This window comes from Oryx dammah, unplaced genomic scaffold, assembly GCF_014754425.2.
Source record: "Oryx dammah isolate SB20612 unplaced genomic scaffold, SCBI_Odam_1.1 HiC_scaffold_1, whole genome shotgun sequence".
NCBI classification, from domain to species: Eukaryota; Metazoa; Chordata; class Mammalia; order Artiodactyla; family Bovidae; genus Oryx; species Oryx dammah.
In genome coordinates, this window is record NW_024070185.1 from 38,276,960 (window position 1) to 38,300,011 (window position 23,052).

At 36.4% G+C, this 23,052-nt stretch overlaps 1 protein-coding gene across 3 annotated transcripts in view; it reads right to left on the minus strand.

Moving 5' to 3' along the window:
- LOC120864550 (guanine nucleotide exchange factor subunit RIC1) overlaps window positions 1–23,052 on the minus strand; it is a 140,802-nt gene that overhangs the window by 10,326 nt on the left and 107,424 nt on the right. For all 3 annotated transcript variants that reach the window (XM_040241677.1, XM_040241633.1, XM_040241747.1), the window contains 11 exons: window positions 20,633–20,777; window positions 19,899–19,947; window positions 18,125–18,277; window positions 16,154–16,357; window positions 11,612–11,650; window positions 11,195–11,305; window positions 10,173–10,262; window positions 9,216–9,376; window positions 8,098–8,233; window positions 3,155–3,271; window positions 1,953–2,681 (listed from right to left, as the gene is read on the minus strand). In XM_040241677.1, the coding sequence (XP_040097611.1) occupies window positions 1,953–2,681; window positions 3,155–3,271; window positions 8,098–8,233; window positions 9,216–9,376; window positions 10,173–10,262; window positions 11,195–11,305; window positions 11,612–11,650; window positions 16,154–16,357; window positions 18,125–18,277; window positions 19,899–19,947; window positions 20,633–20,777 (1,934 nt within the window). The remainder of the gene's footprint in view (window positions 1–1,952; window positions 2,682–3,154; window positions 3,272–8,097; window positions 8,234–9,215; window positions 9,377–10,172; window positions 10,263–11,194; window positions 11,306–11,611; window positions 11,651–16,153; window positions 16,358–18,124; window positions 18,278–19,898; window positions 19,948–20,632; window positions 20,778–23,052) is intronic.

Consider the following 23,052-nt stretch of genomic DNA (forward strand, 5'->3'; position numbering starts at 1 on the left):
AGCACTGTAGGGAATAATTTACTAGTAAAATCAAAAGAAGCATTAAAAAGTACCATATAAGAAGAAGTGAGGCAAATACTCCCCTGGGGTAATATAATTTATGATTTCTTGCACTCCCATTACTGCCAGATATCTTAAACTTTATACATTCTTTCATTTCTCCTAGTGACTCTCAAAAGAGGTATATCATTCTCATTTTACACATGAGAAAATGGAGTTAAACAACTTGTTGAAATTATGCATTTAAAACTTTTTTAAAATTGTAATTGCATGGCAATGCAGAGTGTAATGCCCATGTACAAATATAAGCACAGGAAAAAATGGTAAATAGTATCTCAGTATTAATATGAAAATTAGTTTGATTCTGTAGTCTTCCTGAATATGTCTCAGAAACCCCCAGAATTCTGTAGACCACACATTGAGAATCCCTTGCCCTCAAGAGTGTTAGAAATCCAAAATGAAAGAAGTCTGGTTCCCAAAAATAGGACTGTTAGATGAGAGAGAAATAAAAATATATGTTCTAAACAAAGAAAGAAATAAACAACTTGTTGAAGATCAGCAGAAAAGCAAGAGTATAAATTTGTCTTTCTGACTCCAAAAAAGCTCTGGTCTATGTCCTGTGACAGAACTTTCTGAGGATGTGACTTAATAAAAAACTGCTTTGGGCAACAGTATGTACTACTGCTACACAATGGGCATCCACAGTGGTTCTTTCACAGATTTAATCTTGCTGCTTGCCCTGGCCTTCATGGAGAGGCACCTAACAGGCAAGTTCAACTATAATTATCATGTCAGTCACAACTTAGGAATCCTGATAAAGTTGCTAATTCCATTGCTTGGGAGATCACTGAAATCTAAGCAGTGACCTAAACTAAACAAACAGACAAAAAACTGCATTTTTATCTTGTTTCTGTTTTTATGATTGTGAGGCCTTTTAAGAATAGCCAGAATCTCAGGGCCACCCACCTTCTGCCAGAATATTTCCTCTGACTTCAGTCAGCCGCCATGAAGGAAATGCTGACAGGAAAACTGCTTCAGGCAGAATCTCAAACCAGGTTTATGGTTAGCTTCTTTAAACAATAAAAACAACTCTGCGGTAATTTGGAAGAACTTTTACCTCTCAGCAATTCCATGCCACTAGGAGAGAGATTACTGTGGAGGGCTCAGACAAACCCACTAATATTCAGAATAATTATTTACTAGTATGTTTATTATATATTTTGATAATCATATGTAATATGTGCATATTATATGTATTATAACACATTATGTGTATATACATACACAGGCTTCTCTGGTGGCTCAGACAGTAAAGAATCTGCCTGCAATGTGGGAGACCTGGGTTCGATCCCTGAGTTGGGAAGATCCCCTGGAGGAGGGCATGGCAACCCACTCCAGTATTCCTGCCTGGAGAATTCCCATGGACAGAGGAGCTTGGGCTATAGTCCATGGGGTCCCAAAGAGTCTGAAACGATTGAGCAACATTATTCAAAATAATACTGTAAACTCATTAATTTGTTTCAGGCCTATTTATGGGCAAACAGGATTAAAAAAAAAAACCCCAACCCTGCAATGCTACTTTTTAACAGTAATTTTCTGCCATCATATAGTAAGATTGAGTTCTTCAAAAGTAAAGATAAAAAGTGAACAGAAAACTTGACTCTAATAGTTCTTTTTTCCTTTGTAGTATTTACTTATTTGGCTGCACCGAGTCTCAGTGGCAGCATGTGGACTCTTCAACTGCAGCATGCAGGATCTAGATCCCCGAGACCAGGGATTGAACCCAGGCCCCCTGCATTGGGAGCATGGAGTCTTAACCATTGGACAACCAGGGAAGTCCCTGTACTAGTTCTTTAAGCACGATCACAGTGCCAACCAAGGACATTTGCTTTCTTTTTCCTCTAGGTTTATGCTCACTAATTCTTACACATTTACAAGAAGAAAACTGTTACCTGTAAGATAATAAGGTAAGACGCAGCAGTATCTAAATCCTGAGCCATCAAACATTCTTCAAATAAGTCCTTGGGGTTTCCAACAGCTGCAAAAAGGTAGTTCCACAGGGCATACTCAGTCTTCCTGGCACAGTGAACAACTGTCTGCAGGAAGAGGGGGAACTCGGTGATAAATTTTGCCACCGTGGGAAGCAGAGGGTCGGGAATGGGCTCCCGTGAGGTAGCTTCTTCTTCCAGCACTTCATGGAGCATGAGCTCCAGTACGTGGGGAAAGTAAGGCAGTGCGGCACAGGACTGGGCTAAGAGCAGAGCTTGCTCCCCGAGGTTCCTCACCAGCAGCTGACGCAAAATGTGATGGAGGTAGATCTGAGAGGTTCTCTCCACGACACAGAAAGGGAAGAGCACCTCCAGCTGTTCCCTAGCGCTGTTCCGAGAATACAGAGAATCGTAGAGCAGAGTGTCGTTGACAGCACCAAGGACTAACGCATCTTCAAACAGAACAGCCAGGGGGTAGATGTTTATGTGGAAAGGCAGCATGATCCGCTGGGACAAGAAGGAATGGGGCTTGCGGTGATCCCTGGGGAAAAGAGGGAGCCAGACTTTCATCCCGGCACCTCCACAGCTCAGCCAGAGGGCCTCCAACAGGTGACGCTTCTGTTTATTTGCACGACATGTGGTCCAGACATTTTCAACAGACTGGGCTAGTACAACAGGAGGACAGAATGGCAACTGGAGAAAAAGAGACTGAAATCAGTTCTTTTCCCATTAAATTTGTAGATTGAAGTTTTCCTAGGTACTAGTTTCTCAAGTCTTTCAAAATAATAGTATAAATTCTGGGGAAAATTAGAGGAATCTGTTTAAAGTTAATAATACTGCCCTGCCTTTCAAAGTAAGTGTACTTAAATCTAAAAACAAAACAACCCCTCTCCCCAAGGAACTTCACCAATTTATCCTGTTTTTCCATTAGAATTATTCCAAACAATAACACCTAAGCAGTAACATCTGGCATACAGAACATTTTATTATCACTTTAGGATCTTATCCTCCACTTTCCACAGTCTTGCACCCAAAGGCTTACAACTAATTTTATACACTTTCTCAGTTTCCAAATCATAAGATAATACTCTGCTCTTAAATTCTTTTATCCCCTCATCCTTCTCCCAGACATTCTTTACATTTTAAGTGACTCTCATGTAACTCACAAGTTTCCTTTGGTTAGGGTTGCTGTCCTTGTCTCGGATCTGAGGGCCGGACCTGTCCCTCTGCATCATGATGAGCTGTCCTGCCAGATTCAGCATAATGCTCTCTGCATCACGAGCCTGAAAGGAAAATAAATTGGATTCATATGAATTAACAAGTATATTTTCAGCATTTCCCCCACCAAGGCATAATGCTTACAGGTTAAACAAACAATACTGAGTATGTATTATGGTCAGTCATTCTGTTAGACTCTGTTGGAGTCAAGGAGCTGTCTGGCTCCAGCAGTACAAGCTTAACACAATGCAATTAATAATTAATTAATGAAAAAGTGATGGCAGAGTTGAATTATCCTGAAAAAACTAAGAGACTTCCAGAAGTTCATAAAAGTGAGACCTTGTTTCAGTGACCTGGTGGGCATAGCTAGCAAAGGCTTAAGGATGAAGTGGGACTTGAAGGGTGAGGATGACATACATGGGTGGGAGAAAAACGTTTGGTACTTTAGTTGAAGAATGAAATATAAATGACACAAGAAGATAAAATAGTTCTACTGGGAAAGTGAGAACAATCTGGCTAGATTAGGGATATTACAAGAAAAAATACTGATGGTAACAGACCTTCAAGGAGGGCTTGTAAAGTCAAGTAAAAATATATCAGGAAATAAGCCACTACTTATGGTCCTTGAATAAAAGTTATTAAAAATTCTGAGTTATTCAGGATGGATGACTGAGGGGAGGAAGATATCATGGGTGGTAACTTCAGGAAAGAAGTAAATAGTCTGTGTTTTATTAAGGAAAATTTCAATCAAACCCCAAAGTGAAAACCTAGTATTCCCATCTTTAAGTTTGAGGAGCACTGCTTTAAAGTATATTTTCAGCTATCAAGTCATTTTTACTTGTAAAGAGGAAGAACATTTTGATTAAAACAAACCAAAAGCTTACTTATATTCTAGACATGAAGGATAAAAAAACAAAGCTGAGTCAAAGATGATTTCAGGGTGCTGAATCTAGGTGAGGTGCTAGAGAAGTTGTGGTCTTCATGGACAGAAGTTAGAAGGAGATAATAACTTAGGAAAGGGAATCTGAAGAGTTTCCTCTTACTGCCCATTAAATTAGAATCTAAAGACTTCCAGATAAAGATGTTGTGAGAGATGACTAAACTGGAGATGAATACCAGAATCATTGAACCATAATGGTAAGGCTGGTAAACTGAAGGTAACAGATGAATTTTCTGAAGCAAAGTATGTGGCAGCAACAGAGCAAAGGACCACTGGCTAAGCTTTTGAAGGCAAGAAGAGAAACAAAGCATGATGCCACGAACCAAAGGAGGAGAGAGTTTTAGGAAGGAAAGGACGATGATTAAGATGGCATGGATTGTGTCCTAGCTTTCACTCCTGCTGGCTGGATGAATTTAAGCTCCAATATCATTTAGGGTTCAGTCAGGAAAACAACCATCACCCTATGTATTCTACTTGCAAAAAATAATCAGATACATGAAATGCTCATTTGTACTGCTCTAAGACACAAGAGATTGTGTGTAAAGAAATGGCAAAAGGATGCTGAATACTTATAGACTTTGTCACTCATTTTTGCTTTATATCATCCAGGTAGGTAATAAGCATGTTAATTTAAAATGCAGGAATTTGAAAAATTACCCCACAAAAATCTGGAAACAACTGTCACAAAGCTCAAGAATTTTACTTGGAAAGGAGTCTTCCGTTCCCAATTTAGCACATAAACTAAAAAGTTGAACATCTGTCCATAACACATGAGAAACAGTAAATAACTTAAGAGTTAGGAGAAGGAAAAATGGAATTGAAAAGCTGTGTGAGAATTATAAGAACTAGAGAGGAGCGGAAACCGAACATGCAATCCCAAGAATCAAACAGTATGACTGGAGACTGGCATAGAGACAAACGGGTTTCCCTGGTAGCCCAGATGGTAAGAATCTGCCTGCAATGCAGGAGACCCAGGTTCGATCCCTGGGTTGGGAAGATTACCTAGAGAAGGGAATAGCAATCCACTCCAGCATTCTTGCCTAGAGAATTCCATGGGCAGAGGAGCCTGATGGGCTACAGTCCATGGGGTCACGAAGAGTCAGACATGACTGAGTGAATAACACACACACACACCCACAAACTCCTCAAACACTTCCAAAGACCTGAAGAACATCCACTGCAGTTTACTAAATATGTTAATGTTCATAATGACCACTTTTAAGTTTTCAGATAGTAAATTCACCACTGTATTTTATATTATTTCATTAAAAAAACCCAACAAAACAGGGCTTCCCTAGTGACTCAGTGGTAAAGACTTTGCCTGCCAATCCAAGAGACATGGGTTCGATCTCTGGTCTGGAAGATTCCACATGCCCCAGAGCAACTGAGCCTGTGCTCTCGAATCTTGGAGCTGCCCTTACTGAAGCCCACACACCCTAGCGCCAGTGCTCTGCAACCGGAGAAGCCATCGCGCTGAGAAGCCTGTGCACTGCAGTTAGAGCAGCCCCCGCTTGCCACAGCTAGAGAAAAGTCTGCTCAGCAATGGACCACCAGCACAGGAAGAAATAAACACAGAAAATTCTCTATTTTTCCCTTCAGCTCTATCCACACAGTCAACATTTTTTACTGATAATATCACAGTACATAAGAACAGGTGACCATTACAGCCCTCTCAAGCAACTTTGATGAACTTTTCAGAAACTGAGTGTAACACAAAAGCTGGGACCACATGTATCCTCAAGGTCCTAAATCTGAAGGAACCCAGCAAACCATCTAAAATCCCTGGTAGGTAATTCTCATTGGAGCATCAGAGACAAGGGGCTCACCTGTCTCCTCAGGGAGGCCACCTTACTGTTGAACAGATCTCATTGCTGGTTTTTTGTTGTTAAATCAAGACTTGCTTTGCTTTTTAAACCTTGGCCTTCTCTCTGTGCAAGATGTAATCTATTTCCTCTTATCTTTCAACTTCTTATTCTGCTCTTTACAAAGTTAAGTATCTCCTCTTTGTAAAGGGGCCTCTTAATTAAAATGGGGCACCCAGTGTTATTAATCTTCTGACTGCCTACTCTATCTAAAATATTCAAGAAGTCTTTTTCTTTAATATGACTTCAAACATGATGAAAAGTACATAAAATGCACACACCCCCCATCTTATTCTCATTATTCACATTAACAATTACTGAGGTTTGTTTCACCTAACCCTTTTCTCTTTTTATTAATACTTATTTTGCCAAAGTATTTTAAAGGAAGATATCATGCCATTTTACTCGTATACATTTAGTAGGCATCTCTCAAATATAGGGACATTTGATTATATAATTACAACGCCAACATCACATCTAAATTTAATAAAATTAAGAACTATTTCTCAGTGTCATCTCTCAGTCAATATCACTAATTGTTTTAACAGTGTCTTTTTGTAGCCTATTGGAATCAAGATACAAATGACCTTATGAATTGCATTTTTTTGTTATAGCTCTAAAGTCTTATTTAAAAGAGTCTTTTCTTTTTTCCTCCACATTAATGACCTGTAGTTTTCCTACAGAATGTTATTAAACTAAACCTCTATCCTTGTATTTTTTATGAATAGAAAATGACTCGAGAAGCTTGATTTTAGTTCAGGCTCAATGCTTTTGGCAGTAATTCTTCATGTGAACCTCAGGCTGCATCACCCCAGGAAGCATGCATGGTTCTCCTACTTTTAGTGATGCTAAGATTGACTAATGAGGCTTAGGCATGACAACTCAATACCTTCATTGTGAAGTTCCCATCAACCTTTCATTGATTTCAACTGGTGGTCACTGAATCCACTCATTTTTTCAAAGGCTGCAAAACTGATTCTTAATTCTCAAATTCCTTCCATATCTTTTAGCTAGAGTTCTTCTGGAAAACATTCCTTTTTTATTAACTAGGACTATCTGGTTACATGAAATATGAGTTTGCAGAGGAAATGGAACCTGTATTTTAAAGGCACTCAGTGGAAGTGCCTTAATAGAAGTTTTAAAAGACTAGACAGACAGGGATGACAAGTAAATCCACACAGAACTTTTCTTTGAAGATGGGTTCCACATTGACATGAAGTTTGGAAACATAAGTTATGCAACCAGGGTCCTGGTGGCAACGCTACCTACACAGTTACTTTAACCAGAAGCTATGGAGTATCCCTTCCTCTTTGCTCACAATTAACTAATCATGGGATCCTCTATATGTCATATTCCTTCTACTTCTTTCTATCTTCTTTTCACTACCCAAGTTTGGGGCACAAACACCATTCACCTAGATCACTGCAATGGCCTCTTAGCTGCTCTCCCTTCATCCAGTTTTGTCCAATTCTGGTTCATTTTCTTCCTTTGTAATGTTTTCTCTAATATTACAAAGCTTAGATCTAATAATATCTAGTTTAAAACACTTTAGACTTTAAGACAAAGTCCATAGTATCAATAAGACTGTCATACTCTATGTTCCAGTCACTGTGAAATCTCTTCTAATTCCCTGAATGTGTCCTGTTCTCTCTTATCTACAGGCCTTTGAACTGTTGCCTCTGACTGAAATTCCTCTTTACTTAGATAACCACCACTTAATTCTTCAGGTTTCAATTTAAATGATAGAGAAACCATCTGTGATTGCTTAGACTACTCTAGGCTTTTGTTATACAGTGTAACTTTTATACACAGTATAACGTTTTAACACAGTATCACTTTTTGGTATACACAGTAACCTGTATTACTTTTTGGTATACACATCACATTTGTATTAATTATCTATGTAATTATTTCTTTCCAGTATTAGCAAAAACCATGTTTGTTTAGTTGGCACTGTAACCCAGCATCTTCACACAAAGCAAATTCTATATATTTAGTATGTATTTTCTGAACAAATTAATAGTTCCTAATATCAAATTAAAACACAAAGACCCAAACACTCTAAAGAGCTCTGGTAACAGAATGGTACCTGCTGTGGCATTTTCAAGGTGATTCCATTCTCTGTACTCACTGATGTCAGAGTGATAGATACCACTAGGAAAGGGTGAGGAATGTAGCGTGACATGGATACTTCCTGAAGAACCTGAATACCAGCAGTATTTGGACTATAAAAGAGAAAGAAACAACAATTCTAATGAGTTTTTACACCTCAACAACTCTAATGAGTTCCCCCCCCCATTTCCACTACAAATAGTATCAGAGTTTACGTTTATAGGGGCCCCAAATACTTTCTACCTACCATTTCCACCTCCCCAAGTATCCTTTAAAGAGCAGACTGACAAGGCTGTGGCACCCAAGAACACAAATGGAGATGAGGGGAGGGAAAAAAGGGAGTAAGATATAGAAAGTAAAAAAGAAATTGGGAAGAAGCTTACAGGAATAGCTTAGTCAGGTGAGAAATAGTTGGGTGAGGAAGGAAATGGGTTCTATCTAAGGTGATCTGTTTTTATCTTTATAAAAGATATCCTCAATTACTAAGCTACTTCAGCAAACACACACTTCATAGCTTTTTTATAAAAAGAAACAAAAGCCATCTGAGAACAAAATAAAACTCAAGAAGTGTGGTCTAAATGCTGCAAGTCAGCCAGACGCCAAGAAGAATATAAGTAACATACACAAAGAGCAAGATGACTGTCAGTTTTTCCTTTTCTGGACTACAGCCATCTAGGCCACTGAAAATGTATAAGAGTCTGCTAAGGGCATGCTTCCTAAGCCACTAAAACTATAGAAATACTATAAATTTCCCCAAGTTTCTAGAACACTAGGAAAATTAATAACAACCTGTTATCAAGATGTGTAAAAAAAATTAATATTTAAAATTTTACCCCATCCCAAACTAGTGTTTTTTTTCAAATGAATCCAATAAGATTAGCTGAAAACATTGGTAAAGCTTTATAGTTTATTTCTTTTGGTAGCTAAAAAATAACTACCATACAAAGATCACTAATTAAAATTCCTTGCTTTACGAAACTCTTAAAACAAAGGAAATCAAATATAAAATTAGAATAACTGTTTTGAGAAATAAAACTACAAAGGAAGCATGATAAATAAGAGCAAAAAATGACTCTATATATTTTATATACTTACCCATCAGATTTTCTTTCAATACTATAAAGGCATATTGAACAGTCTGCTCTAAAAACTATTACCATGTCCCGGAAGACACTAAGCAGTAATGTTTCTGCTTGTGTTTTGGTGACATGAGCAAAAGCATTGTCCAGATTTGAGGTTCGCAAATACACTCTGAGCTGTAGAAAATAAAAATAAAGACAACTGTAAAAAGAAGATACCTACCACCATGGATGACTAAATACTAAATACTAGACATACTGTTTTTTAATTTACTTTTTTTCAAGAGGAGCTAAAGACTAATTTGAGCATTAATAATAAGTGGATGTTTCTATATTGACAAGGTAGGCACATTCTACAAATAACTAAAATATGAGTGATCAAAACTGTGATGTACTATTATGAGATACTCCTTTTAGACCTGCATATTTAGACATGACATCAGGAGATGTAGTTTCTCAAAAAATAAATATATAAATCAATCAATGTATCTCTAAGGACAGACATTCTTATAAACTTTTCAACTTTTAACTATTTTTTATTAGTTACAAACTTTATAGAGAATGGCTAAAATCATTAGAAAAAGTAATCACAGAAGTCCTGATTATTCCTTTTTTAAAAAAAAAAAAACAGTAACTTGAAAATCTCATTAGCTAAAAATGTGGAATTTTTGATTACAAGGAAAATGTCTCGTTCATTTTCAGTAGATTATTTTTATATAGATCAAACAATGCTGTGAAAGTGAAAATTGTTAGTCACTCAGTTGTGTCTAACTCTTTGTAACCCCACGAACTGTAGCCTGCCTCTATCCATGTGATTTCCAGGCAAGAATATTGGAGTGGGTTGTCATTTCCTTCTCCAAGGGATCTTTGGCGGGCAGATTATTTATTGTCTGAGCCACCTGAAAAGTCCTTAAATAATGCTTAATATCTTTAAAATAAAAAATTTATTATTTCTGAGAGAACAAAAACATACCTCTTCTTGACGATCACTTATGTTATAACATGCAAGGACAATAAAATCATTCCACCAGGCTAAGCCACCTGTCACAATCATATTCTGCTCCTTAAAAAAAAAATTTTACATTTATTCCTGACAGTAATACATTTGTAAAATATTCCTAATCAGACAATGAAAGCTCTAATTATTTCTGTTCTACTCTCTATTCTTCCCACCCCACAACATTAAGTGTTACTTGAGGGACTTTATTAATAATGATTCAGATCCTATTTTTGAAAAAAAAAAAAAAAATGTGTATTTCTGTAAGGCAGAAAGTACATCATTCAAAGTAACTGGGAACCATGTAGCATCGTTATTCCACATTCAATACATCTTGGTTTACATTCTGGCTTTATCATTTATCAGCTGCCTGACTCTAAATCCTATATAAAATGGTAATAGTAGTGCCCTCACTGGGTTGTTATTAAGATCCATGAGATATATGAAAAGTGCCTGGTACATAGTGGGCACCTAGTAAATGCCAACTTCCTTTTCTATTCCTCATATTTGATTCTTGCAAAATCCAAATGCATGTTTGTATGCTACCAAGATGTTTATATTGTACACAGACAAGCAGGAAATGATCTCAAATTTTGTGGAGATTTATTCCAATAATATCTGACAAACTCTACCTGAAATGGAAGAGTAAATTCTCAATTACAGGATTAGTTTCTGATCTTAACAAGAATTAAAAACTAACTATCTCAATGGACATGAACTTGGGTGAACTCCAGGTGATAAGGGATGGGGGGGCCTGGCATGCTGCAGTCCAAGGGGTTGCAAAGACTTGGACACAACTTAGCGACTGAACAACTATCTCAATACAAAATCCATTATCAAATACCAAGTACCTTATCAGAACTGACCCTTGGACATAATTCAGTCATTTTGTAATGTTTTTACTTTTTAGTAAGTAAACAGGGGTTTACTCTATACTTAATTATATTGTAGTTCTCCCACACTTTGACAAATAGGTTTTTAATTTCAAAAAGACTAACCTGGGTAATGTTTCCAAAAAGCTTCCATTTTTTGGTGAGTAAAGAGTAATGTGCAAAACCAAACTTGCCAACAACAGCAATATTCTGGCCAAGCTTATCAATAGCTGAAAACTGAATTTAAAAAAATTAAGATCTCTTCCTTGAATTTTTTATTTAGACATAAAGAGCTAAGGATTATGTCAGGACGGCACACTATTAATAAACATTTGCTAAGTGAATTAAATGTAAAATGCTAAATTCAAAAATCATATTTAAATTATATTTAACAAAATTATAGATTTACACTAACAAGGTACAAGGAATCAAGTATTGAGACTTTTATCAATGCACCCACTGAAAAGCTCAATCCCCAGAATACCTCTTGCAGCACATGCCATCCAATGAAAGTTAACACCAACAAAGTAACAAATAACTCACCCGTATAGGCCAATTGCTCTCTAGATAGGTGCTGGAAATCTAGGAAATAACATATCAGTTTGTAAGACTTTTGAAATGTCTACTATATTTAAATGTAAAGCATTAGCATCATAATATGAGATTCATTTTCCTGTAATGTTTACAGTGCTCCCAAATAATTGAGTATTATTGGCAGCCAATATTGCATATCGCCTGTCTTATCCATTTCACTATATGTTTCTAGACATCAGGCTTTCCTCTTTTTTCTCTATACTGTTTTTGTTTGTTTGTTTTAACTACTGAACACTCAATCAATAATGGAATGACAAAAGACAGAGAAGCATCTACAATGGTAGCCAAGAACCGTGTAGATAAACAGTCTGGTTTTGCTGATATGAACCATCTCTAAAATCTTATCTAATAAAATCAGAGCCTCAGCAAGAGTTGTTGTTTTTTTTTTAAATAGCACTCTTTCTTATTTTTATATTTTTCTGATTAAAAAAGCAATGTACGCTTATAAATTTTAAACAATATAAAAGTACACGAAGTACAAACTAAAATTCTTCTCTTACATCACTGCTCAGGGGAAACAACTAATTAGTTTTTATTCCGTCTCTAAACAGCCATGTACACATAAAAGTGTGTGTAAGTCATGGCTATTTATTCACCTACAAGACTTTTAATATATTACAGATACGAACTCTTCATCTGCAACATCAGCAATAGATGTATCTTTCCATGCTGTCTCATTTTTGCACATGGTGTCATTTTATTACTCTAATGAGAATTTTAAACTTAAAAAATCCTCTGTGAGATATCAATGCAGATTAAGTCAACTCTAGCTTTATTGAGACTGTGACCTCTCTCTTCGTCTGCTGATTAAATAGTTTCATGAACACATGGTGAATGAAGGGTGAAAATTAACAGAACAACAGAACAAAGGAAAAATCTTCTGTTCCTGGAATAACTACTGAACCTTCTATTTATTTATTTTCCTTTTACTCAAAGAAAAATTATTACATATTTTAAAATGGAGAGCCAAATGAAAAAGCCAAGTAAATGCAATCAAATCCAATAAGCTTCTTTGTGTAATGTGAAGACAAAACCAAAGTCAAGCAAAAAAAAACCCCCAAAAAACCTGCTGAAAACATCTGTATTAATCTTGATAAAATTTATTCATAAAACTATTTTTGTTAGACTTCACTTACTATCCAGTTAGTCAACCTAAAATCTAAATAAATTAATAGCTTTTAGTACATTAGGAAGTTCTTAACCCCAGAACTGTTTATGTGTGGATGCCTACTTTAGAGAATTAAGTGATAGACATACTTGAAGAATGCTAAACTTGTATCTTAACAGATATGCTGTACCATTCAGGCCAACTAGTAAAATTCATTATGATGGGTGAAATTAGTGCAGAATAATGGTAATCTGAGGTAACGATCAGGTAGCAAAGTAAAATTTGAAAGCAGTTTTGTAGGGGGCTATAAGTGAAATTCTTTTTTTGAATGAAGAAAATAAAAATAGTCACTTGAAGGATATTCCTGGAGTGCAACTGGGCTAGCACCCAAGACACTGAAAAAACAAACAAAAAACCCAAAATGCCCCACTTCCCCCAAACCTTAGTATTTCATAGTATTTATGAAATGTGTGAGTGGGTAAAGTGGGAATTGAGATCTCACTGCCAAAGTGGATTCCAACACGAAGTTTCTAATCACAGGAACCAAGGTTAAATCTTATTATTTGATCACACTCTGATGAATATCTCTAAGAGAAAACAATGTATTCTTCAATCTTCCAAAAGTATATGAGATGCCACAAATGGCAAATGGTTTGCTTTGAAAACTTACATTGAAGCTTTATTTATACAGTTTTATGTCTTGAAGATGCTATGAAATAAGAACAAAAACTTTTATTTTCCCTAGGAGATCTACATATTACCTGAACTTCTGAGTTCCACCCCTAATACTGAGAACAGAAAATAGCAAAACTAAGAAAAGAGGTGGCTAATGAATGATGAAGAAACTCAGGTCAGGACTGCATACTCAGGGCACAAAAGTCATGTCACACCACTGGGAAACCCAGTGCTAAGCTACAGAATCTCTACTCTTAACATCTTAGGATTTTTCCATCTTTCACAGAACCTAAATCTACCTTTTTCCCTTTAAAGTCATTCTGCTAAAACCCTGTCTTCTCCTCAGATTTATTTCTGTCTGTATCTGGTGAGATTGTGAAAACCATCATCCTAGGAGATCTGATCTGTGCCAAATACCTGGAACATTTGATTCACATTGTAGGAATGAGAGCAAATCATTTATAAATTAAATAGCCTTTACAATCCTCTTCGTTGACTTAACAAAGTGCCTGATACATTACCCTGCTTCTGACAAGTGTGCATTTGTGTTATTTTTGTTAAAGGAGAAAACATAATTAACTTAGAATCTTCTGACCAGGAAACTAATGAATATAAGGTAGAAAGCTTAAACAAACAAACAAAAAACCTAGTAGTCTAGATGGGGAACAGACAGAGCAAGCAGGATTAGTTGAGCTCATCTGATGAACTCTAAGCTGTACAAGAAGCATACAAAGTATTAATCACGCAAACAAAGCCATTTTGATGAAGGATGCAGGCACTCTCCTGGACAAGAGTATGTGCTGAAGGCGGAATTAAACAGGCACCCATGTTTCTTCAGGGAATACTTACTAAAGGCTAAAATGTCTGGAAGGTAAAGCATTAACATTATATGGACACTGTAAAACCACACTACCAAACACACACCACCAAAACACTGCATTGACTCTTGTGGCTAGATTACCAGCAAACAAAGCATAGGGCGACTCAAAGTAAAAACAGTGCCAAGTAGGCACATGCTAGGTTTTATTACTAGATCTAAGTCAGCAGTATATTATATGCTTCAACATTTAGTACCTAGGTTTTAAGACAGGTTCTATTATTCCCTTAATCTGTATCATGGCAAGGATCAAGTCTGCCACTATTCTGCTGTGTGACCTTGGGCAAGTCACCTAACTTCCCTGAGCTTCAATTTCCTCATGTATAAAATCTAGTTGGACTACATGATTGCTAAGGTCCTTCCAGCTCTAAAAATTCTATGAGTCCATTATAACTTAATTTGGGGGGACTACAACAACTCTAGCATTATTTTTATTAGCTTTAAGGAAATGGAAACCATTAGGTAAAGCTAGAGTTAAGTTTATCTTTCTGAGTATTTTAGATATCTAAAGAACAGAATGACAGAAGAATCTTGCTAGTACCTATTTGTCTGAAGTTGTAAAAGCAGTGTTATATGCTTCTAACACAGGATACTTCATAGATGGCTATGAATCACAGAATCACTGAATTTTTGAGCTGGAAGGAAATTCCATTTTTGTTATTGCCTGATGGATTTTTGAGTTCCAGACCTACCTTCTTCGATCCTCTGCTCTACTTGGCTCTCTGGCAACACAGACCTGGCTAGGCAGAACTGGCATTCATGCTAGGTCAGTGTAGAATGAATAGTTCAAAGTATGGGGGAATGAAAATAGCAGAGAAATGGCTATAGGAGAGAAGGGAGCAGTGGAAAATTTTAGTCAAGGAAGTAGCTGATGCAGTTTTATTTAATAACTGTTACTAATTATAAAATGGTATGCACATTGTTTGATTTTATGAATTTATCAATGTAAGTTAAATACATTTTCTTTTAGTGTATACCACATGTCAATGTAGGAGATATTCTTCCTTTAATTTTTCACACAGAGACCATTCTTCTATCTCTCATTATCTTCACTCAAAGTCAATTGAAAATAACACGGGAGGTGAAGTAAGCTAGGTAAAAGTATAGAATGTAGAAGACAAAGAATTGTGGAAACAGACAATGACTAAAAGAAACTCAAGAGCAGACTCTGATGTATCTAAGACACTTTGGTGACAAAACTGGGACGAAAACACTCAGGACTCTGAAATATGTATGAAAGTTTCTTTCAAGAAACTTCAACTTACTAATTTGTCCAAATTAATTTTGTTTTCAAAACTCAGAATTTCTATATTAAATGTCAACTGATCAGAATTACTAAAAGAAACTACTAATTTGAAAGTTTTATCAGAATGAGTAAATAATCTGGAGCAAGACCAAGTAATAATAAAAATTTTAACAATAATGTTCTAGACTAATCACAAGTCTTCAACTTGGGTCCAAAGTCAGACAATTAACCTCAATGTGTACCCATGAGGACTATAAGATCATCTGGACAGTGTCACTTTTCATGAAATTACCACACTTCTGCCTCTGCAAATCTAGAGCTAAATTTACACCAAAAGAAGGCTGACAGTCCTGCACAGTAAAAGGGCAAAGCATAAACTTCTAGTTTTTCAAACTATTCACTTACTAATGGACTGGGGGAAAGAAAGGAGAAGACAAGAGCACAGAAAAGCAGGAGACGTGACAGTCAAAAAAGGTTAGGAAGTTCCTCAGTTCTCTAAAGCACCAAATGAATTGCTTAAAAATCTGTTTCAGGTGCTGTCTTAGCAAGGACAAAGTCACTAGTCAACAGCATCTGAAGACTCACCTGTACTACATGCCAATGCCGATGACCAAGTAAAGTGCTTAAACTCTGAGACTCTAAGCCGCCACCTGCAAATGGGCTCTTTTCCCGACGGGCTTTGTGCTCAGAGTGAGCTGAAGAACTCCTGGGATTCTGGCTCTGCGAGGCCTCTCCACAGTTCAAGTACAATCGATCCTCCCCCTGAAGCAACACTTGCTCTTGGTTACTCTAGATGAGGGAGAAGGAAGCAGAGGGAAGGAAAGCAAATAAAAACAAGTAAGGTGGGGGAAAGTAAGTAAAATGTCAATTTAGTTTTATTGCTGGGAATATACCATACATTTCAGCATTGATTTTCCTCACAGAGGACAAGACTACATAAAAATTGCTCACACTGTTACACTTAAGACTAACAGGCAACATTTTAATGATTTCTTCCCAGTGTAAAAAAAATCTTTAGTAAAGTTTATCATATAGATTCCAAAACATGCCCAGGGTTATAACTGCTATAGCAGTATCTTTCGTAACTACTTCAAAACGGCAATGCTATGAGAGATTTTCCATCTGAAAACTGAATAAAACTACTCAATGTCTACAATTTACAAAGTAGTTTTATATAAAGTATCTCATGAATGGTGATAAGAAAACATGTCTGGTCACTTTGTGTATATGCTCACCGATGTGCCCACATGGCAAGGAGTGGATTAGACACAGGGATAACTGGATTCTGGAGGATCTTTTAAATCATGGGGAGGAGGAAGAGTAGCCTACATCTGTGGTCCTGGTTCAGAACAATTCAATAATTGCTTGGTGAATGCTTACCAAGGAGTGTGCCAGTCTCTGAAGACATTTAGACAAAAAGTTTCTACTTCTGTGAAAGGCCAGTGTTTTCAAATGTAAGATTATTCACTCACTATTTTTTATAAATTTGACAGATCAGCACCCCAACCCCTCATGTTCCCACTGTAGTCCAAACATCATCTTGACATAAAACTTGGGGTGCTTTTATATTATTATTTTGGATGAGGGAGCAGAGGAAGAAATTCTCTACTCTTGTTTTTCTTATTATTCAACTACAGTAATAAGGTCTGAGATCCACAGAATTTTCATTCTTTTTCAGTGTGTTGTAAATTTTAATTAGAAACTGGTTGCACCATATATTTAAAAACCCATTGATGGCAGATACTAAGATATGCATTTCTATCATGTAACATATACTATTCTTACATAGAAATATTCTTACAAATAAATAGCATATTAATATCTTACTTCAGACTGATAAACATGAATTTATGTTATAATTTGGGGCAGTGTTTCCCAAAGCAGGATTCTAGGCTTATTTTCTTGCAGGTCTTCCTTAAAAATTCATAGGTAAGTAAGCTTGGGAAATATTGCTTTCTATATACCAACTTCTGGACTTTCATGACGCACATTAGTGTATCAAAGACCAGATTCCTATGGTAAAGAAATTTCTACAACTTTGTTTAACTCCTTTATTTCACACAAGACAACAGAACTTTTTCTTATTCTACGTAATTGTTATTTATATTTCTCACAAAATGTGCCTGGTGGAAAACACTTTGGGAAATGCTATTAACACTAAATTTTATTAAAGTAAACCTGTAAACACTGTTTTTCCTCAAGTTGCTTATGATCCTACTTAGAAAAAAAAAAGCATGGGAGTTCCATGGTGGTCCAGTGGTTACAGCTCAGTGCATCTACTGCAGAGGGCGCAGGTCTGACCCCTGGTCAGGGAACTAAGATCCTGCGGCCTACCCCCTCCAAAAGCTAATCCTGCTCAGAAATAAAATTTGGGGGTATTATTTAATATAAATTAAAAAGAAACCTAATAATCACAGAAAATATACAAAAGAAGATTGTATGTCAATTTTAGGAGTACATGCAACAAATCTATGTCATAAGGACATATCTGTGTCTGATATTCTACATGAAAGCCATTAAAAACAAAACCAAACAGTTTTAATTAAATAAACTTACCATACAAGGGTTTACAGTGAGTGCACTCTTGATAAACTGAAACAGTAGAATACCAGGCTGTTTAACTATACTCTTGGAGTCAGACTCATTTTCAGTATTTTGAGAACCAAATCCACTGATTACCCAGAGGTGATAGCCTTCAGCACCCCAGCTCTTAGGGAAAGAGGTGGGGGAGAAAAAGAAAAGGGAGGAAATCAAAGCAATAGAAAATGTTATTTTTTCCTGGTTTTAAATATTTAAATTCTCAAATAACCAACAATAAGCATTATTAATTACTTCTGAAGGCTGGAGATACCATGACAAACACCACAGACAAGAATCACATACCTGCATCTACTACATCTTAGATGTAGAAACCATGACTGCTTTCCACCTAGAATAGGGAAAACACTACATACTAATCCTAGCTAGAAATCCTAAGAAATGCCTACTGCTATCTGTAACTTCTCTATTAATTTAACTGCTTCTCAAATACAAAGAACTTCCTCAGAGAGACAAGATCCACATTACATAGCTGAAGCTTGACAAACAAGCACTGAAACAGGTACAATCTTGTACAGAACAAAGAACAATGGACTGGCGACTATGAGACTAGGGTTTCCACTGCAGCTTGGCTACCATTTTGTTGTACTACCTTGGCCAAACTATTTGGTTTCACAGGGTGTAAGTTTCTTCTTTTATAAAATGAGAGAGCTCAAAGAAATTAACCAGGCCCAGTCAATTTTAATATTCTATAACTAGATTTAGTGATTGTTAAAATCAGTTAAAAAAAAAATCATGGGAAGTGTAGTAATTCCTAACCTGCAAGGCCAAGAAAATACTAATGAGGGGAGGAGAGGTCCATGAATTACTACAAAATTTCAGAAGTTCTGCTTTCCCATGAAAAGTTTCAGTTGCACAAGTTAACTAAAATGCTTAGATTCTTAGTTTGTAATTAAAATATCAGCTTAGTGAGGCTGGTAACACCAGTTGCTGCACTCCATTCAGAAGCATTGATTGGCAGTGACAGAAACGGTGTTTGAAAACTTAAAACCATGAAGGTGTGTAGAGCCATCACATGGGATCCTTGGTGATGAAAGGTTGGGAAGCCCATGGTTTCAAGGCAACCACGGTGGTTTAAATTCTTCGAGAAACCCATGATCAGAAAATGCCTTCCTCTGTGGAGCAGGAGAGAAAGGTAGCGGTAAGCCTAAGCCTCACAGCCACTAATTTCACAAAAATGGTACGGAGAGGGCTATAGTAAGAAAACGTTTTTATGTAAAGACAAGGGTAGTTATACCTCACTGCCTTCTACAGAAGCTGTTGAAAACTGATGGTAAAAATACTATTACAAGGACTACAATTCTTTTGATATACGTCTACGGAAAAAGTTTAAAATATGCTCAAATAATGTACATGTCCTCCAGGAAAAAGACCCAATGAGCACTTCACATTAAAAGAAAGGAGGCTATGGGAAGTGGGTGCTGAGTCACATAAGAAATGCAGGTAATGTTTTGGAAAAACAAATGCCTGATCTGAACAGTCACTGTGTTCACAGAGATGACAGGGCTTGCTGGACACATCAAAACAAAATAAAAATCACACACTGAAAATCAGATAGCCTGTTAAAGACAGACTGTTAAAGATAACACTTTCATTAAAGCAGGAACTGTGTAAGAAGAGTATTACGAGACTAGAAGAGCTTTTTAATTTTATTAGGTCAGTATGAGGGAAAAAAAGGAAGGAAAAAACCAAGTTTTTCACACTGTATCAATATTTTATAGAAAGAACTTACCATAGAGTTGATTTTAAGGGGATCTTTTTTGGTACCATCTGACCTATAACTGAAAGAGAAGAGAAAATTAAAAAGAATCTTCTAATTGCATATAACATTTAGCTTTAATTTTTTTAAAAATGATTTTCTTCCTTTGAAAGAGAAACACAATACTGTGTGAAATATGAGACTCCTGGTCAATATACCTGTGTCACTGAGATACAGTCTTCTAGGTACTAAATAATTTCTTGACAGGGTCATGCAGTTTGGGCAGGTGTGTTCATTATGTCAGGACTAAAGTTCAGCATAGCATATGAAACGGGTAGAGATATTAACCCACTTCTGTCAACCCACAGAGAACCTATATTAACTCAATGAGATAATGTAATTTTTCACTTCCTACTAGCTACTTATATATATAGTTTACAGCTCTTATTAGATAATAAGCTACTTGAATAGATTCATGTGTGATTTAGCCTTGAATGAAACATTTATCACATACACAATAGGGGTTCGATAAATAAATCCACTTTTATTGAGTGAACAATCAACTGAAAGAGGGTGGATGTACGAGGAATTGATACATTCTGAATGAATGAATTCTGAACCTTATAAACTGTTTTGGGGTAAGAGTCAAATAAGGCAAACTGGCAGCTGTATGACAAAGTTTGCATGCATGCGTGTGTGTGTGTGTGTGTGTGTATTGTCTCAGAGAAAATGGAGTTATTTTGTCCAAAATTCCTTTATTGACTCACGCAAAATCTCCTCCAAGTGTACAAATCAGCTGGGCTCCAAATACACTCCATAAGGAAAGGCCTCCATATTCCCAGGTCACTATTACAACACTATTGTCAGGAGACCATCTGACCAACTTAACAGCTCCTGTTTTGTTCCAAATGTCTGTTAAGAAACCACAGAAAAGTTAAGGATAAACGACTGCTTCATATTTAGTACTTTTTACAGCCTCTATCTTCAACTTGAAACAAGCAGAAAGGCATGTCTGCTTCAATGAGATGAATTCAGTTCATTTAGGGCTATTTAAAATTAGTACGATCATCAGCCTGGGCCTGGTCTAAGCAGAACAAACTCTGTACCCAAGTGATTCATAAGAACCCAGAAGCATTTCTTGCCGCTATTAGCTTAAATAACTATTGATACAACTGTGTGGTCTTAAAAACTCTTTGGCTTTGGGAAAATCAGTTTCTCTAAGATGGGAATAATATTTCCCTTGAATAATTCAATACAATATCAAAGTACTCTACAAAGTATGAGGTGTTTCAAAATATAAAATATTTTACCATGATCTCCATGTTTTTTCAGTAATATCAAAGGGACTCAAATTAAAGCAAATTGAAGTTTAACCTTATATTAGGATTAACTAGTTTAACCTTATATTAGGATTAAGTAGGTAAACTCCAGCTTCAGCACTATAGATGCTTACATCTTTTTTTAACTAGTAATACTTCTAATCCTATATATAATTACTAAAGGGGAAATTTTCATTGCATAGTAAAATCCAAGTTTCTTTACTGCAGAGTTAAATGAAACATACCAGCACTTCCCATCAGGAATTCAAAAAGATCTGTATGACCTTCTTTACAATTACAGTTCTTTACATCTGCAGTATTAATAAATTTTTGTTGTAAATATATCTGCTGCGAACGGGTGGTATACAGATACTAGCCTACAAAAGACAGGCTTGGTTAACAGAGTAAGAACTTTTTCCCTCTGCCTATGTTTGAATCCTCACATTAACATTCCCCACTGCCTATGTATGAATCCTCACATTACCATTCCCCACCATAATTCAGGTATATGAATAACTGGTATTTATGTATATAAAAATGGGAACATATCTAAGCAACATCATATCTTATTAGTATACTTTACACACCTAGGAGAGAAATTTAAATCCAAACCAAGAAAAAAATACAAACTCAAATCAAAGCTCGTAAAATGAAAGCAATTCCATGTGCAAGAAAAAAAATAAGGTTTAGATGTATATTTACTATCACAAAAAGCTGCTAGTGTTTTAGCTTACAAACAGTATTCCTATTATCACAAGTAAACATATATATCTGTATCTGTATCTACATACACACAGCTGTACATATTTTCCAAGCATTATACACATGTTAAAAAAATCTAGGTACAGAGATGTACAATAAAACAGTAATGATGGTTAACCTAATTTTCAAGTGGCAGGAATACAGAAAATTTATCTAGCTGGTAACCTACTGTAAACGTCGATTGTGATAATTTGCATAATGAGAAAAATGTAAAAAATAATCCCCAAACTTGCTGTTACAGTTGAATTTGCAAGACAGAAAGGACGATCTCCAGGAGCCAGAAGAAAAAAAAACAAAAAGTGAGACCAGTTAGTGCTTCAATTAAGGCAGCCTAGGTGTGAAGAGTGGGAAGTGATGAGGCGAAAACAGTTGGAAATATAGGGACAGAAGGTTGGAATGGGACCTAGCTGTGATTAGGGAGTTGGGGGGTCTCACATCCTTATGCAAAGACAAAAAAAAGGGGTTTCAGGGCAACATGAGTCTGAGAATCAGAATGGAAGCTGATGATCATGTAAGGATTCCTGATGTGCTGCCACCTGTAAAAATCAGCCAGTGAAGCCAGAAGAAAACATAGATGCTTATGTCTGTTCCAGAGGCAGGACAACACAAGCCTCCCAACATTTTAAGCAGCTTTATAGCCAAGTTACATAATCCAAAAGGGCAGCCCTCTCCCATAACAAAGACCACAAGAGCAGCAGTTAGCAGATAACTAAGGGAGAAATGGCATTCCAAGAACCTGAGAAAAGGAAACAACCTGAAAAATTCAGTACAGTGTTGTCAAACGATCAACAGAAGGGATCAGCAGAACTTCCTGTAATGATGTAAATATTCTATATTTGCTTGGTCTAACAGACAGCCACTAAGCTACATCAGGCTATTTAACATTTAGGTGTAAAGAGGCAACTGAGATTTCATAGTAATCCAAATCTATGCCCCCAATCACTAATCCCAAAGAAGGTGAAGCTGAATGGTTCTATGATGACCTACAAGAACTTTTAGAACTAACACCAAAAAAAAAAAAAAAAAAAAGATGTCCTTTTCATCATAGGACACTGGAATGCAAAAGTAGGAAGTCAAGAGATACTTGGAGTAACAGGCAAGTTTGA